Genomic DNA, 18,684 nt, shown 5'->3' with positions numbered 1-18,684 from the left:
TCAAAGTGATCACGTGTGGCTGTAATTAGGGAAGTTTCCAACATAATGTCACTTTTCGCGGTTTAAACTGTCATTTCAGGCTGTCGCAAATATAGCCGAGTAACATGTACGTCCGTAACACGTACAGAGTGTTTACACCGCAAGACAAACACTGTTTGAACAGCCAGTTAAACATGAAGTCAGTCCTAAATTGCACTAACGTGGTTAATTGCCTGGACAATGTTATTTTGTCTGACGCAGAAAAGCAGCGAAATAAGCATTAGATTTACGCAACAGAATGAGAAATACACATATCCTAAATTTCCCTGCCGGTATTTCGACAGATTCTATTTATAATAACAATAGCAATTACAAAAAACACAACAACAATAATGCTAATCATTATGATTATTAAAAAAGTTACAAAAAACAATATTATTAGTACTAAGACAATGTTGGTGATGATGAGCGTGTAGGAAAAACCAGACTAGTGGTGTTTATGTGTTCAAATTAAAGCTAAGAGAGTCCATTAATCAATTAGTTGATCCACAGAAAGTAAACTGGCATTTGAGCTACTGGCTCATTGTTCAAGCTTTCCCCATTTTCCCATTGGTTGTCCCCTGTCCAATTTTGGCATTTGGGGGATTTTTCCTAGACTGATCAGTTAAGTGAAAAACAGACAGACAATTCATCAATAAAATAATATGTGGAAATTAGTTTATTAGGAATTGGATGAATTTCCATCACACAGAAAATTGTTCCCTTCTAAAACAACCAACCACACAATGAGAAGGCTTCACATCCTTGATCTTCACTTCCATAACTCCATTAATGCAAAGCAAAGGGAACACAAGACTGCCTCATGAAATGTATGTAAATACGATTCCACATCTGGAACTCATAGAAACCCAAATCAACCAAACCAGATAAAATCTATGATAACTCATCGGCATTTTCATATGTAAATAAGCAGCCTTGCTTATCAAATTCCATGTGACTGTGTGCAGGTGTACAGCTAGCACATCACATTTTGGGGTGTCAAAGTCTATATCCATGAATGCTAAACCTGTAGGACAGAGCAGATTTAGCCCTGTGCCTGGTCATTTCTGAGTGACGTGACATATTGGACGAGCAGTAGTTGGAGATTTTATAAAGCACTGAGGGTGCAAGTTCAGCAGATTTAAATGGGGTTACCTGGAACATTGCAGATTAAGTGATCTGATCCCACGTAAGGCTAATTAGGAATCTGCTTCTCGCAGGGGAGACTGGTTCTCCTCACAGAACAGCCATCTAATGGCAAAGTAAGCCCTTAAAGCTTAATGACTGGCGAAATGAATCAGTCCTTCAAGTTCATTCAACCATCTCTTAAGTGTAATTGAAAGCGCCTCAGGGTCTTCTAAATCTGTTATAAAAGATCTAGCTGACAAAGCCAAGCCATAACCAAACTCTTTGTTTTCCAATGCAAACAAATGTGCACATCACCACTGCTGACTTTAGCAAAGTTTAAGTCCAATGCCATTAAACCTAAAATCTGCATTTTTCATTATTATTCTCATTTTTATTATTATTTATTATTTATTACTTTTTTGGACGAAAACGCAGGCCTATCTTTGGGCATTGTCTCAGTGGGTGAAGTTATCATGAATAGTGTATGTACCAAGCCTTGCTGGAGTTAGAGTGACTGTTCCCTTTTGCTTTAAGTATTAGCTCATAGTTTATTTGTATGCTTGCCTTTACCATTTCTTGCCAGCAGATAGCAGCATTGTACCATTGGGTTGTCACATTGCCCTATCAACTTCAAACATGAACCTTTAACTGATAAGCATGTACTTTGTACAGAGGGATGGTAATAAAATATGTAGCACAAACCCTGGCAGACAGTCAAAATAAGGACACAGAAACAACAGAAAGGGAAACATTTAAATCAATTTCATTGAAGAGTATCTGGTTTAGGTTACAGTACGTAATATCCCACCATTAGGCACTCACAAATGATTGATAATAACAAATAATTTCCTTTATTACTGCATTTTAAATACTCACTTTCATCATCCTAAAGTTGGAGGTCTTTGAAACATGAATGCACATTCCCATTTTTTAACATCACACAGATCTCAGATGCTTTCCAGGCAAATAATGACAAGATATTTAAACACATTCTCTTTCACAGTTGTTGAAATTTGAGAAAGGCACTTTTCCATGATCAAAATAAAAAAATGTTGTGTTTGTACTTTGCAATAATATAAAACTTTGACACAATGGCTACATTAACATTCATACCTTTGAGACTTAGAGGCACTGTAGGTAGTGATAAAACATTGTGAAACTGTGTCATATAAGGTCATATGATAACTTGGCAGACTGTGACCTAACTACCCTAAAACACTCCAAAAAGTCAAATCTACATGTTTTTGTTCAGCATCCTTCAGATTATGTAGATTATGTGGATATGTAAATATCAGTAACAACTGAGTCTGGAACTGCGCTCCAAAACCTAAAATATATATGTTTAAAAAGGCTCTCAGGGTACCTATAAATTATTAAAATACATAGCTTAAGTTAATATGCATATACACAATGGTTTTATAAATCACATAGTTTTATAGGAATGTAAAAATGTAATGCTGTCATTTTCATTTGGTGAAGATTTGGTAAAGAACTCCCCTAACATTGTTCATTATTTCTAGCAATCAAAATTCATTGCTCCAAATAATATTTTTTTTTGTGTGAGTATAAAATGTAAAAGGACTGTCTAAAATGGAGGGATGGATGCGATCTATATTTAACCTCAATGAAGAACCAACTACTTGATTTCATTGTATACTGCTGTCTGGTGATCTCAGCATTGTGTGATTTACTTGTCCTTCTGAAGAGAGCTGTAGTATTCAACCAACACCTTCCAGGCCTTGGGGGCCATGAAACCATCCGGGGGGTTCTCTTTACTCCGAGCCAAATTCCTCATCTTGGTTCCAGAGATGAACTCGAACTCAGCTTTTCTAAGAGACAGCGAGAAGCAGAGGGTCAGAAAGTGAGGACAGGTCATTTGAATTGTTGTGAACTCCTGAAAATTACAATATTTACGAATAATATAGTATGATGAGGCCACAGTTATGACCGAGGAGGAATATTAAATGGTAGATACAAGCACACTAAATCATTATTTATATCACCAGGATTTTGAGAGCTGTTTTCAGTCGTACTACGATCTTCTTGCAGTGTCAACAGGAAAGGACACAGGGTCTCAGACGGTTCACATTTTTATCACATTTGGATATTTGCGCTTAAATGTGCACAGGAGGATGCTATTTAATGTAATATCAGAATTTGACAGCATGTCTTAAAAAAAAAAAAAAAGTGGATGTATAAGACAATTAGGCGTGATGTGAAAAAGCAGCACTTGACTACTGCACTGTGTCCCTTGCCTTTGTTGCAGTTTTGGTGCACTTGGGCTCACAAAGCACACTAATCCCGATACATTCAAGCTTCTCCATTACAAATCTGCAAATCTTTCTTCACTCACCGCTCTGGGTCATAAAAGTCCATGGCCTTCTTAGTCTTGTTGTAAGCAGCAACCCTGAAGGGGATGATTTCCACAGAGGTGAGGCCTGGTGCCATGGTGAGGACTTTGCTTCCATGGGTTGGTTCATACAGGTCCTGTTTAGTTTCTGGGTGAGGCATGCCAGCTGGGTCCCTCCCAACAATGTAAAAATTTGCTCCAGCAATCATTCTGGCCCTACAATGCCACTGAACCTGTTGAAAATTTTGGAGAGTAGATTTATTAGTGTTCAACCACATACTATGGGTGGATTTGTCACATGTAACAGGTTACACAATGCAACCTCCGATATAGCAAACAGCTATGGTAGCACTGATCCTCACCTCTGTGGGTCCAGCATACATCATAGGTGAGGGGAAGATGGCTACAATGGTGTTTGCTGGGTCCAGGATTCCCTCCTCCAAGACGGCAGCATGCTGTTTCATCCGCCAGTCCAGAGGAACATCGTCATCTTTGGTCCAGCCTCCAAGTGGGTGCAGTAGCAGGACTGGATTCTTGTAGCCCCGCTCTAGCAGACGGCGCTTGGTGTCCTGCATCAGCAGGGCATGACCATTGTGGACGGGGTTACGCAGCTGGAATGCAAATACAGCATCTAAAGAGAACAGGAATAATGAGCGTAAAATGAATGTCACATAACAGTGTTTTTGGCAGTAAGATCAGTATGAGTTAATGAACTTATTTGCACAATCCAAAGTATAGAACAGATATTGTTTTAGCAGCTGGCACAGAAAACATGCTCATCATGCCTTTCACATAATTCAAATGAAGTTTTTTCCACAAACTTTGGTAATTTGGATTAAAGGAGAAATCTTTTGTCCAAAATGACTACATTTTTATCATGGATGCTCTCTCAGCGAGCTCTCCCTTGTGTTTGCCTGTATCTCTACTCCTTCCCTTGTGTTTCCTTTGTCTCCCCCTGTCTGTAGTGTGTCTGCAGAAGAGGCTGCTCTCTTGCTTCCTGGTTTCTGACTCGACTCCCTCCCACACCCTGGCAATCACAAACTTGGCTCTCACCAGATGCATGAAACTGCAATACCCCAATCTTATCTCCGCTCCACCCTACTAGATTGTCATCTTTTTATTGTGGTAGTGTGCTCTCGGCTTCTTGTTTCAAGTGTTTCTTGTTTTATAACTTGTGCAATTCTCTAGTCGAAAAGGCTGTTGTCCACCTATACCTCTGGCATTGCCAACGTTAACAGTGGCTTCAGCCTGCCTATGCAAGCCTTTTGAGCAAACTCACGTGGTTCTCTGTCGAACCAGACACAAATTCACTCTGTTGGATCTCCCTGATGTCCAGCCTCAGTCCTGCTTCCCCTCACACTGCCAGTCCACTACCAGCCCCAGTACAGCGGGTCTCCTAACCTGCGCCCCCCGACTTAATTATTTCATCTTAACTTTGCTCCTTGTGTCAGTTCTGCATCTGGGTCCCTGAGTCTCCCACAACGCAGTTCACTGTTAAAAACCTGTTAGTCAGCCTCTGTCAGCTCACGTCCCATCTCCTTTCACTCAAGTAGATGCGTGAGATGATGTACAAGATTCCATCACTGAAAACTTGTTGGACAATGCATCAGCCTTCTGTCTCGCCAAATGGAAGCACAAGATAATGCTTATACTCAGAATGTATGCATTCTGCAACACATACTCTCCACATGCCACCACCATGCAGCTTTAACTTTACCATTTTATTTTTTCATCTTGTCCCTTTTCATGTTTTTCTGAAAGACAAATGTTGCACTGCTAAATCTATTTCACAATATACATATACCATATCATACACCATTTTCCCTTCCTTAATTATCACTGTAGTTAAGAATAGTAATTCAGATTTTCTAACCGGCTTTCATGTCTTTGAATCTCTGCTTGAGCTCCCTTGGCGTGAAGCGATATTGGTCAAGGTCATCATTCCATTTGATTCGCTCGAGCACCTCTAGGTCACCTCCTACGAGCCAATCACCTCCCTCCATAACCATCTGCGCAAGGTGATAATGAGAGAGTTAGGCAATTTTTTATTTTTTTTTTAACACACTCAAATTTTTACATTTAAATGAAATGAATAATATTTTAACAACTAACTTTGAGGGTGTAATGTTTTTCTGAAGCTTGACTCAACTTCTCTGCCATTAAATCACTAAGTGCAGTGTCAAGAAAAGTAAGTGAATCCTCTAGGTTACTAGTAAATTGCAATCTGATCTTCATCAAAGTTACGGTATTGAAAAAAAAAACAAACAATCTAATTTAACTGATAACACACAAATGGTTTTATGCTGCCTCTGGGCCTGAACAGTTTTCCATCATCAAAAGAATAATTCATTCCCAAAAATATTGAGGAATCGTTACAGGATAATGCAAAGTAATGACAGTAATGCAGCAGGACAATCAACCTGAACATCAAAGTAGGTACACTGCAGACTGGCTTCAAAAAATGAAGTCTACCTTTTGGATCAGCCCAGTCTGTGCCCTTCATGTTGGGCAGGTCTGATCAGCAGTGACAGGAAGAGTTTGGTTAAGCATGGAGCTGCTGAGCTTGTCATGGTTCGTATTTTGGCTTGCTGTTTTGTTTTGCCTGTCCTGTTGCTCTCTGTGCTCCTGCTCACCCTGTCACTCCTCCCGTGACTGATGAGGCACATCTGCCCTGCTTTTACCAGCAGTCAACCCACTATATATATACCCACTTGGACTTCTCTTCAGTACCAGAGTATCCTGCCTATTTAGTGATCTTCTGCAGCTGGTTTGGTGTGTTTTTTTTTTTTCTTTTAAGGAAATGCCTCGTGCCTCAGTCAGCCTTGCCCTTGGTTATTATTGCGATTTCTGCCTTTCTTTTTGCTCTCTCCTTCTGTTACTTTTATTTACTTTTTTGAGAACAATAGGTTTGCTCTCCACTCCTCCCCATATTGTTACTGGTATCTTCATGGACTATTTCTGCTGGACTTTTATTTTCTGTAATTAAAGACTTGGTTTAACCTGATCTGTTTCCGAATTGCAGTACTATTTGTGTGATTCGTGACAGGTTGAACTAGTTATGCAGCCCAAGGTATTATTTAGTTTTTTTTTTTCCACACTTCTTGACTTAGATTAAAGGACCAACACGTTTCAAATATTTTTTGCTGCCACGGCACAAGTTAAATATTGACACACAGAGTAAAAATTAACATCCTAAAATCTTTCCACCTTGAACCAATGAAATTGTGTAGTTGACACTATAATTAAAACTGTGTGTTTGAAGCACCTCTTCAAATTATTACCTTAATGTATGGGTGTTGTGGACAAGTGGTACCCCACTGTCTGGCACAGCGTTCTTCCTTGCGGTGAACATAGAACTCTGGGTTCCTGAGAATAGCTACTCGTGAACCCTGGTACTCCAGAGCTACTGCTGCACAGCCGTCCAGCTCAAGCTTAGTTTCACTGGTAACAGCCAGGACAATGGGAACTGACAGGTTGATGGCCCCGCCTGACACAGAGGAGGATGTTATGATGTCAACCATTAAACCAAGGCAAATATTATCTCAATTTAGGGGTACTTTAAATTCACGTCAAACAATAAAAAACCTGTCATTTAAAGTGTTGACTCTCAAACAAGAGTACTAATTAAAAGTGTTGACTTCCACGTAGGGACCTGGTTCAGTAGTACTACAAACAGCAGTTTAACTAAATAATATTCATACGTAGATTTAATCACACGTAATACCTCAATAATACATGTTGCAATGAAAGTAGAGGTATATCAGTGGTGAAATTTGTTAACAAAAACACAAATCTCATGAATTAACACATCAAATAGTGAATGGAGGTAAAGTTGTTGATAAGAATATTGAGTTAAAGTTAAATAGTTGGCCATATTTCAGCACTAACAAGCACAACAATTTGAACAGACAAGTGAATGTATCAATCCAATAATGGATAATTGCTAACATAAGGAATAAAAAGGAAACTAAGAGAAGCTATGGGAAGCTGATTAACAGCTGAAATGTCCAGCTTCAGCTATTCCAACTAGTAGTATAAAAATGCCAACTTGGCTGTTCCATTAATATTACATTTTTGTGTCATTACCACTATAAACAAAGTCCAGTTTTTAATCTAATGAACCCATTGTCACTTTTACTCTGTAAAGCACTTGGTGTTGCCTTGTTTGAAGGAAAAGCATTTTACAAATAAAGAATGAATAAATCATAGATCTCTGTCATTTCACACCTTCATTTATTCATTGATTCACTTTTTGGCCTACTTAAAAAATAATGCAGATAATGCTTACTCGTGTTCATATTCATGTGACAATGCAGTCATCTCTTACCATCTAGTAGGTTGCCAAAGTGTAAGACCTGGAGGAACTCTTTTTCCCTCATGAAGCCCTTCAGAGGACTGGCCCAGCCCTCTGCCAAAACCTGCACCCACTGTAGATCCAGCTGGGGAGAAAGAATAATCATTCAGCATATTGTAGATTGATACACTAATAATTATGTTTGCTATCAACTGCTCTCCTTTTAACTCACATTTAGACACTAACCTTTTCCTCTTTAGTGCCAACAACTACTTAAAGGTCCAATTGTTCTGTGTTTCAATTAGCCATTGCTGATGCATTTACCTTTTTTAAACCATAATGAGATATTCTAAGATAACAGCTTCAGATTAATTAGACATTGAGCACCTATCGTACATACACTACCAGTCGACACACACAAATGTGTCCAAACGTCTAGTTAGTATCATCATGCTGTTATTATACATTATTTTCTAAAGAGATTTTGGGGAAGCTTGCTCTAAATTCTAAAACGAAATAAATTCGACAAACTTTTATTTCTTTTTTTATGTAAAAATCTTTACTCACTCCAGGGAACTGACCTGAGCGGTGCTTTGATAAGGCAATCCTATTACTGTATGTTTCAGTGCTTCTGCTATACACCCAATAAGGTTTTTATGTCTTTATTAGTATCCAGGGAAGTCAGAGAAGTCATTACTACACAGGACCCAAACGCTGGAGACAATTTATGGGCTCATCATGAGCAGCTCTCTGCCATGTCCAGTATTGACCCCCTCGTCCATTTGGTATCTGAAAAGGATATATACTGGAGTGGTGGGCTACCTTGTTGATGCTGATGGTGGGAAGTATGCTTGCATCAGCCACAGCAAGATTCAGCTTGTTTTCTGGAACAAAGAGTTCATTCACCTCCTCCATGATCCCGCTTGGTACAATATTCTACATAAAAGCAGAAAAAAAAAGCAATATGGCAACTGATTTCTACAGATGTCAGGAAACGTGAGACCTACCATCATAATTTTCCAGAGCTCAAAGGGGATGACTAAAAAGTAGATCAATCAGAACAATTGCCTAATTGCTGAATCTCTATGGTAATGGTTTGACTTAGAGTGTGTGTTTGTTTTAGCTTTAATTGTAGATTTAGTAGCAGTTTCAGGATGAAATAGTGAAATTAAATATTTAATGTCAGACGCAACAATAACTCCTGTCTTAGTTGGATTAGTTTATTTGTCTTTCTGCCTATAACTAGTTTAATATCCTACTAAAAAATGTATTTCATTTCACTGTTTACCAAGGTCCAAAGCAGCCAGTATTAAAAGACAGAAAAGTTATCTTAATGGAGTTACAGAGAATCCCTGCTGTTAGACTATTATAAATCAAATGTGTTTTCTGAATACACTGAAAATAACAAAAAAAAAAAAAAAAAAGCCGGTATAATATTCAGTTGAGCAATTGCGTACGCAAGCTAAGACTTGTCTTTACAGTTTAACATTTATTATGAGCCCTTGACCAAAATGTTATGGGATTCTTCAACACTAAAAACTGTAATGCGAACTTTGTCCGTGTGTAAACAGATTAATCTGCAGCAATGATATGATGGAACTGTGGAACATGTCTTTCTGGGATTTTGTGGGAACCATGATATTGTGACTTGACAGCAAATAGTAGCCCCAATCAGGAACTGTTATTACAGAACTGTACAGAAGCATGTTTTTATAAACCTTCACTCATGTTTGTACTAGAATATTTTGAACCATGAAGAACATCACAAATAAATGATGATTAACAAAGAGGTGCTGACATTTGATATTCGTATCACTTACACAATGGTCCGCTTGGGCCACTAGAGGAACCTGTCTGTGCATGTGAATAGTAAACTGTCATTGTTCGTCACACCTGCCTCAGTTCGAGAAACCCAAAACTATCAATTTCACCCACCTGATCCTTAAGCAGCTCCAAAACTTGGTTGAGGCATTCGTTCACTGAAAGCTCTCCAGTTTTCAATACAAGCTCTGGTGCCTCTGGACGCTCATAGTCTGAATCAATTCCAGTGAAACCTGACCATAAATGTAAACAGGTACACAAAAATATGAATGAGTCCCTAAAACGACTTGGATTCCATTTTTACTTGAATGAGACATATATCCAGAATATTACGAGTGATAGAGTGAAAAATAATAATGTCATAAAAATTACTGTCCACCATACCTTTAATTTCTCCAGCACGGGCCTTCTTATAAAGTCCTTTTACATCTCTGCTCTCACACACCTCAAGGGGAGCATGGATGAACACTTCGAAAAAAGGTAGCCCAGCAGTTGCATGGATCTTTCTCGCCTCAACACGATCCTGTGGACAACAAAAATATTAAGGTCAACACAAATTCAGTTGTTGCTGATATTTTTGACTTTGAATGTCACATCGCCATCATTACATCATGGTTTTATAGCTATGTGACTTTGGTTATATGCACCATTGTGCATCAACATTGTGTTTTCTGACCTTGGCAAAAGGAGAGATGAAACTGGTGATGCAAACAAGCCCAGCATCTGCAAACAGTTTGGCCACCTCAGCGACACGACGGATGTTTTCCTCACGGTCTTCAGAAGAGAAACCCAGATTCTTGTTTAGGCCATGACGTATGTTGTCTCCATCCAGTGAATAGCAAGGGATAGCATGGGACACGAGATACTCTTCCAGGGCAAAACTGATGGTAGTCTTCCCAGCACCAGACAACCCTGGTGAGAAAATATAAGAAGACATAATGGTTGGTTGAATGAGATGCTGTGTTATAAATTGTTCGTTTCTCTGTGGCAGAAAAATTAGCAACCTTATGACCAATAGGTGAATGCATTACATAAGTATAAGGAGATTTACCAGTGAGCCAGATGGTACATCCTCTGAAACCACCTCTGGTGCCCACAACCTGGCCTCTCTTGCTCCGGCTGACATGGTGAGCCTGGTAAACCACGTTGGTTGATCTGTTCAGATCCTGAAATAGAAGAACATGGTCAGCTATTCATGATGAACACAGCTCGTTGTACAAAACAAGCAAGCAGAGCAGTTGCTATAAACCTTGCCATACTACGTCAAAATGCACTCAGCACACTTTGCCTTTTCTCCTCAGTGTTCCAGGTCTGGTAAGACATGTAAAGGCTAACTGTTAGTGAGGACTAGAGAGAAAAACATAGAAACAATGATTTAATTCACAACATAAAATCTATTCACTTCATTATCAAAACATAATTCTTGCTATGTTGTTGCCATTAAATTGCCATTGCACTTTATTGGCACCACTGATCCGATATGCCCTACCCAGAGATATCATGAGGACCAGGCTGTGTATAAATGGGGCTGTATTGACTTCTAGAGGGGAGGGGTCGGGGAGTGTGGCATGGCCAGGGCGGAGGGAGGGAGACGACTGCCTGGACAATGTGTCCAGTGTGCTGCTGCAGCCCAGCGATGATGTGGCACTGCTCTTGCCCACATGTTTGCCCTCTGCACCCACTCTCTTGTTTTCCCCTCATCCATCCCATAGTTTTACTTTTTCATATTGACTTACTGACAACCTGTCTTCTCTTCCACAACTACAGCCAGGCTAAGAGAAGTTTAACATGCTCGGCTCTGCTATTTGATCTTACAAAGTGTAATTTCATATTTGATCATTTGCATTACACACACTCACAGGCGTACAGTGGTGGCCTTAATACCTGACAGGCAGAGGTGTGTTTCACTCAAAAATGTTGGATAATAAAAGCTAAAAGTTTGCCTGTATGGTTGTTTTCCTCCTGAAAGAGAAGACTAAGTAAGAATAAGACAATCTTGATACAGCTGATGCTAAAAAAAAGAGAAGTGACACCAAAAATGACTTCTTACTGAGTGGAACAGGTTTTAACAACGTTTGATCCTGCAGAAGGTATACCAGCCATTTAAGCATTCATTTACATTTTACAGGCAATGAGTAAACAGTAAAAATTATATTTGGTATGATAAAATTGTGGTCATAATCTTCTCCAGCAAGCACTTACCCTAGGTTTGTGCATGAGTTATGCTAATGAGCTGCGGCCAAACAGCATTGTTCTTCCGATCATGAGACACCACCTATCCTTCCACTACCACACAACCGCTCCTCATCCTCCCTCTCTTACTCTCAGCCGTCCGGGGAACATGACATATTTTTTGGCATTTGACAAGTTTGAGTTGGCTGAGGGGAAAGCTCAAAGACCATAACTCTCCTTTGTGAACACGCCTTTATCCAGAAAGCATTTGCTTGAGAGAAATTCCATCTGAATTAAAGTGTCAGAAATGTCACATAAACTCTTCCTATGGTTAGTCTGGGAGACTTTTTGTACCTCCTGCCTGCTGCTCCTTGTTCAGCCTACATCCTCTTTCTCTATGTCACATTTCTCAACAAATACTTGCCAAATCAATAGTCTATAACAAAGTATCATGCACTGCTCCATGTAAAAATGAAAAAGAGCAAGCACTCCAATCTGTCACGCACAATCTGCGGTGCTACTTAACACAAATGACAGGTCGAGTTCTTGTTTTTCTTGTTCACATTTTTAGGAGCATTCAGGCTTTCCAAAGCTCACAGCATTCCTGTAGTCTACTCAGTCTGCCATCTCACAGAGGCGTCTTTCTCCCCCCTCACAAGACACCCTATGTTATGAATGGACTAAACAGACATGGATATGTTACTACAACAACCAGCCCATTCATGTCTGCGGCCATCACACCTGGTGGTGGAGTTCAGACTTGAACATACGGTCGCAGAAAAGGCAGCTTTAAAGCAAATATCTGGAGGATGTTCAGAAACTTCGACTTTTACTTGTACTTTTTTTTTTTTTGTCCTACGTGATCGCATCAGTTCGCCGGTTCGAGTATCTTCAGCCAAAGTGAACTCGTGGAGTTCGGAGAATCACACTTCAGTAATCAGATGTTAACAGGAGACCGATCGGACACACACTCAGGGGGAGTGTGGACTTACCGACGGCGTTTAGACACACTTCGCTGCACTTTTGTTTTTACTTGTTTCATTTCTTTCTGTGTTTCCTCCCCCTCGGCTCTCTCCGGATCTACTCACCGTTCGAAGCTTCTTCACCCCGGACATTTCGCACCAGTGTATCGGAACCGACGGACCGGGCTTCCACACGCAAACTGACGGGGCCTGGCGGAGGCTGCTGCGGCTGCTGGGCTGGCTGGGCGGCGGTGGTGGTGGTGGTGGTGGTGGTCTGTGTGCGTGTGTGTGTGTGTGTGTGTGTGTGTGTGTGTGAGATAGAGAGGGGGGAGTGAGTCCTCTGCTTCAGATGCTAACTTTGGCGAGGCTCAGCCGAGAAGCCTTCGGGCTTATAAACAGGTCCTCGAAGACACGTCGCATTAGGAGAGCCCGGCCTCGGACCCTCCTCCTCCGCCTACTACGAAATCCGCAAATCTACATGATTTGCCGGGTAGCAGCCAATACTCAGGCATAACAGTGTGACGCGTCAGAGCAGGTCGGACAAGATGTCCTTTTTTTTTAACATCCTACTTCAATCCATCCACATACCTCCACACACAGACAGCGTAGCGGCAGTTTCCACACCCGGCCCGGGCTACGCTGGATGGCAATCCGGCGGCGAGCGACTCGACCGCCGCCGGATTGAAGCGAACTGGATGTCACGTAAATCTCAACCCGGCTAATGTCAGTTAGCACCGACCGAGCCAAAATGGCAGAAAGTCGACGTTACGGTTTTTTCCCTCTGTTGTTACCGATTAATCAACTCGGTCAAATCTTTTTACAGGTCAAACGGTTAAACTAAAGTCAAACGGCCAGTTAGTAAGTTTTTTATTAACCGCCCATTCAAACTAATGGTGCGTTCAGGACACCTGCCGTTAACTCTTAGACTACTGTTTAGTCACTCGTTTTATGCAAAACCACCACAAGGACATTTAAACACAAGTGTTTATCCACGTTAGAAGCGATCACATATATTTTGTGAATTATCGTGAAGTTATTGTTTCTTTGCTTTTTCAAACGTGACGCCTTCAAGTACATCGTTTACATTACAGGTGTTTTCTTTTGTCAGTGTTGTCAAACTGATCCAACTTTATCTCACTATAAACTGCTGCCAAAAGGAGAATACTCATTATCAATAAATGATAAAGGCGTGGATTAGTTATGAAATTAGTGAGTCATTCCACCTTCCGTAATAACAACAGGTACATGTGTTAACTAATGGCTCTTAATTCAAAGGCACCTGCAGTTGCAAACGCCAGTGACTTATCCCTCAAAGGTTTTCATCTACAATTAGTCTACAATTAGGAAGGTTCGGTGGACGAATCCGTTTTAGACAACCCGGAGAGGCAAAAGTTAATTATCTGCATAGACCCGAGCGTATCGACCCAAGTGTCTGACATCAAATCAAACTTTGTTTATATAGCACTTTTCAGACATTAAAAATGCAACACAAAGTGCTTGCAGAGTTAAAACCACATGAAAAACATGCAACTAATATAAAACACAAAGTGAAAAACCCATCCCCTCCCCCAAAGCACACACAGTATGACATGGCAGTAATACTTTGTACAGAGTTACTTTTACTTTGTATAAAGGGTGCCTTATCAGAGAGTGGTACTGAATAATGCGATAAAATATTACACTGATCTGAGTATTGCTTTATTAATTGCACATTTGACCCACTCTGGTGAGCAACATAACCTAAGAACAAGTGTAAATCTCCCTAAGGCACACAGTCACAATGACGGTTATCTGACTGGTATATGAATAACAAAGTTTATTCTGTTCTCCTGTCAGATAATACCCAGAATAAATTAGGGAAATGGACAGAAAAGGAACTGGTGTACTTGTGAAATTGTCAAGTTATTGTTCTGTTGAGCACATACTGTACACGAAAAGTGCCTTTATGTGGAACAAAACTGAATTTAAATAAAATGTCATTGATTTAAGGGCCGTCAAAATATCAGACAAATATATTTTAGGATAAAGGTTGAAGGACTTGTGAAGAATTCGTAATATAATAAACAGCACCCATTGTTTTGAGTCATAAAGTCATAAATGGTTTCACATGCAGCACATAAAATGTGCAAACTGCATAAGCAAAGGCAAAAAATAAAATCTTCTTTCGGTTAGGCAACAACTGAAAGAATCCTTGTGAAATAGGCTATATAAAAAGTGTAATACTGTGATGGCACTAATGAAACTTTAAGGAAATTCTAAGGTTGGGATGTTTCTATCTGCCTTTCAGCAGGCATAAAATAAACTAGTTTCACTCCATTTTGCAATGACAATCCACTCTTCCACTCAGTCATTTTCTACGACTTATCCATCAGGGTTTCAGTGGGTGCTAGAGCAACTGACACTCAGTCTCAAAGTCACAGCCTTGGAGCAGTTCTCTGTAGCGTTCTTTGACGTCTTGGTAGAGCGGCATGGAGGCCTGCTGCTCAGTCAAACCAGGGAAAGTAACAGGCTTCTCATTGAGCAGGGGCTGCAGCCTCAGGTCGCCTCCCCCACAGTCGTACAGCACCAGGAGCAAGTTAGCTGCGTAGGGCAACATGCGGCTGGTGCGGAAGGAACGTTGGGCCTGTGTGGCGTAGTTGGTGGATGTCAGTGGGTTGCTGTCCTTGAAGAAGCCCAGCAGGGTGAGCAGTGGCAGGATGGTCTCTGCATGGCCAATCTGGACTGTCACGGCTTCACTCACCTGCTGACCTGACCTGACATTTTGCACAAAAAACATCAGTCTAATTCAGATTAATAAATGTATTAATCCACTGTAAACAGTCCAAAACAAACAAACTTGAAGTTTCACATCTTTTGAAGGAACAAGTGGTCATGGGGTTGCAAGACAAAGACACAATAGGGATGTTGGAAAATATGGTGAAGCCCAAATGCATTGTTGGTTCAGGTCTTTTCATTGGATTGCCAAGAACAACACCACCTCACTTTAAAAAAAAAAAGAACATTTGAAGTTTTACTCACTGATTCTCGTCGGCTGCTTTGTCCAAGCGACTGAACACATCATGGAAAAGAATGCAGCTTGACTTACTGTTAATATCATGACCATAACTTCTTTTCCAAAATTGTTTTAAGTCATTTGCATACTCCATAACCTGATGAAGCAAAGAGCACAAACAGTTGCGGGAGTGGGCTTTGTGTCAGGCAACATTTTGAGGGGTACCTGAGTGTTAGGTCAGCAGGTAACACACGACATAAAACACTCTTTGTGAAATGAGCAGGTGTTGTTGACACCTCTGACATTACATATGTTTGCTTTGTTTTCCACCTACACCTAAGATCTTCTCACGTTTCTATTCTGTTCTCAGCTAACTTGTAGCAATATTATTCACATATGTAACTTTAGCAAATCATTCCACATCCTGATTAAAAAACACAACGCATTTTCACTGCTAAAAATGTGACATTGACATTGATCCATTCTGAGGATAGTCTTGCCAAAGTGTCTGCTGTGTTGGAAAGCACATTATTCGGTCATGTTATGATAAATGATTCATGAGAATTTACAATCAATATACTGAAACCAAGCAGAACTGGTTTCCCTTCTTTCACCCTTATGATTGTCTTAGCTGTATGCTCCCGAAGCTGAAATAGACATTTGATAATAATACAACATCAAAAACACAATCATCAAATAAGTGCGGCCAGTACCTGTGCATCAACCTCGTCAAAGAGCCGACACCAGGGGGAGTTCACTGTCTTAATGGCAAACTCGTACGCGCACAAATAAAACGCAGCTTCTGCCATATCTGCAGGAAAGGTTGCAACAAAATGTCAATGAGTAGCAAGTCTGACTGGCTCGCGTGCAAACAAAACAAAATGCTGGTAAATCACCCATTTTATCCTCAAACCTAAGCTTTAACCTGCTGTAAGTGCACACTGAGTAAGGTTCAATAGATCACTAACAGGAACCGAGTGGAAAACAGCTCCACCTTCTGTTCAGATGATCACTGTGAAATACTGTAGAACCAATGAGATGTTCTGCAAACTGTTGAATCAATTTAAACGCTAAACTTTAAATTTATGCGCCCCTTATTTTTCTATAATTTCATGGAAAATAACTGATATTTATCAATAAATTTACTGTAACATTCCCAGAGAGGATGATACAACTTATACATAGGTAAATATATAAAGAATAATAGAAAAAAATATATACTACATTCACTTGTATGATTTCAATAAACTATTTTCAATTAAGTGTGAGCATACCCTTTGTATTTCTCTGGTGAGATACGTTAAATATGCTAAAAAGTAATATTTGCTCACAGTCAAGCCAACAGCTCAATTCCAGTGTGCTGTAATGTGTTGGCTGTGACCACTCAACGTGACTGGACCTTAAAAAAAAACTGGGGCCCCACAGCAAATGTCTGCCCAAAGCGCCCAAATGCATTTACTTATAGACAAATTTGAATAAGCGGTATTTTGTGATCTTAAAATTGTTATCTTGTTGAAATAAAGGATCTGAAGTTTCCTGTGGCACTGACCAGCAGTGACTGTGCTGTATGGGACCTGAAGGCGATCTGCAATCTTCTGCTGGACTCTCCACATCTCTGGCCCCTGCTTGAACTTGTCCACCTCTGTCAAAGCTGAGGGGTTGTTGTCAACTTCCTGCACAAACCTGGTGCAGGCGTCAAAAAACCTCATCAGAGCATCGTTGACTGCATGGTCAAACTCCTTATCTGTGGGGAGATTAAAAAAAAAAAAAAGAAGAAGAAGAAGAGGTCAAATCAAAAATGCATCAAAGTGACTGTGGACGATGGATTGGCCGGTCCCACCTCTGATGTCCCACAGCTCCGTCAGTCCGGCCTTGAATGACAGGGTGCTGTTGACACACCGGTGCTTGGAGCTGGTGATGAACTTGATGAATCCGCCTCGGAGCTTCTCCTCGGAGATCAGTGAGGGGAAGAGCTTGGACAGCCGGACAGCCAGATGCTTGTGGTCGCTGACTCCTTTCTGGACCAGCCTCCCGTCCATGTCCTCGGTGTACCACATCCTCCACTCGCCCAGGATCTCCCGCAGCCAGCCGGCCTGGCCGGAGGCTCTGCTCTTCACGAGTTGGTACAGTTTCTGCATCTTTTTGACGTTTTTGCTGGTCGGGTATCTTGTGCCGTGTCTGATCACGGCGGTCAGATGGATTTGGCGACATTGCGTCGACGGCGGCTGCAGAACGGATTTGTTGACGTAGAGTATGTCGCCAATGAGATGCGGGTTCACTTCCTCATAGCGCCCTTTGGTGGTGAAGTATTTAGCGATCGCCGGTATGTCTGGAGGGACGTCGGGAGCCCCGTCGTCGGTGCCAAAAGAGCAGGAAAGGCCGAGTATGGTGGTGAGGTGAGCGACAACGACAGTGATCCGCATGGTGCAGCCACACGCACCGCCAGGCAAACAACGGACTGACGTCGCTGACGTGGGACTGTTGGACCAACCCGCTACACGCTGACAGAGACTCAAATGACCAGGGTGGACTTTGGATGTTGACCAAAGTGGATCAGCGATCAGCCTCAGATTTACTGCTCCTCCTTCTGATCTGTCGAATGGTACTGCTCTCAAACACACGGGCAAAAGTTCATCATATATATTTAATCAAATCAAACTTTATTTATATAGCATTTCTCATATAGATCAGCAACACAAAGTACTTCACAGGTTAGGAAAAAAGAAGAAAAAAGGTCCTGAAACCTGATTGATAATTCTCTAAAATACTGTTCTTATCTAAAAAATTATTTTGTTGCATTAAAAAAAAAAAAAAAAAAGAAATGGTAAGTTGGATACAGGTCGGGAGTTACTAATAATGTGAGGTTCTGAATTGCCCTTCTTCAGAAAGGGCTTCGCCTCCGCTGTTTTGAAGACACATTTAACAACATTTTGTTTCAAAAGTGATA

At 40.8% G+C, this 18,684-nt stretch overlaps 2 protein-coding genes across 2 annotated transcripts; both read right to left on the bottom strand.

Moving 5' to 3' along the window:
- Nucleotides 1-692: 692 nt before the first annotated feature.
- On the bottom strand, nt 693-13,160 carry LOC115055275 (bifunctional 3'-phosphoadenosine 5'-phosphosulfate synthase 2-like). The gene is made up of 12 exons (XM_029520966.1): nt 12,872-13,160; nt 10,663-10,777; nt 10,288-10,523; nt 9,996-10,134; nt 9,726-9,844; nt 8,613-8,726; nt 7,824-7,935; nt 6,778-6,983; nt 5,370-5,505; nt 3,859-4,127; nt 3,500-3,729; nt 693-2,975 (listed from the first exon to the last, which is right to left on the bottom strand). Exons 1-12 carry the CDS (start codon nt 12,896-12,898, stop codon nt 2,834-2,836), a joined length of 1,845 nt encoding a protein of 614 aa, XP_029376826.1. The 5' UTR covers nt 12,899-13,160; the 3' UTR covers nt 693-2,833.
- A 1,023-nt stretch (nt 13,161-14,183) lies between these two features.
- Nucleotides 14,184-18,170, bottom strand: minpp1a (multiple inositol-polyphosphate phosphatase 1a). Its single transcript, XM_029521338.1, has 5 exons — nt 17,578-18,170; nt 17,287-17,481; nt 16,451-16,548; nt 15,764-15,894; nt 14,184-15,498 (listed from the first exon to the last, which is right to left on the bottom strand). Exons 1-5 carry the CDS (start codon nt 18,158-18,160, stop codon nt 15,132-15,134), a joined length of 1,374 nt encoding a protein of 457 aa, XP_029377198.1. The 5' UTR covers nt 18,161-18,170; the 3' UTR covers nt 14,184-15,131.
- Nucleotides 18,171-18,684: the final 514 nt, after the last annotated feature.

Source organism: Echeneis naucrates, chromosome 15, assembly GCF_900963305.1.
Source record: "Echeneis naucrates chromosome 15, fEcheNa1.1, whole genome shotgun sequence".
Lineage (NCBI taxonomy): Eukaryota > Metazoa > Chordata > Actinopteri > Carangiformes > Echeneidae > Echeneis > Echeneis naucrates.
The sequence above is the reverse complement of the archived record's forward strand: the minus strand, read 5'-3'. Positions and strand labels throughout refer to the sequence as shown.

Coding starts and splice junctions, on each gene's coding strand:
- LOC115055275 (XM_029520966.1), bottom strand. CDS start 12,898: ATGTCCGGGGTGAAGAAGCTTCGAACG. Junction 10,778..12,871: donor GGGTGAAGAAGCTTCGAACG/GTGAGTAGATCC, acceptor CTTCTATTTCAG/GATCTGAACAGATCAACCAA. Junction 10,524..10,662: donor ATGTACCATCTGGCTCACTG/GTAAATCTCCTT, acceptor TTTTCTCACCAG/GGTTGTCTGGTGCTGGGAAG.
- minpp1a (XM_029521338.1), bottom strand. CDS start 18,160: ATGCGGATCACTGTCGTTGTCGCTCACCTCACCACCATACTCGGCCTT. Junction 15,895..16,450: donor TTGACGAGGTTGATGCACAG/GTACTGGCCGCA, acceptor TTGCTTCATCAG/GTTATGGAGTATGCAAATGA. Junction 15,499..15,763: donor AAAGCAGCCGACGAGAATCA/GTGAGTAAAACT, acceptor GCAAAATGTCAG/GTCAGGTCAGCAGGTGAGTG.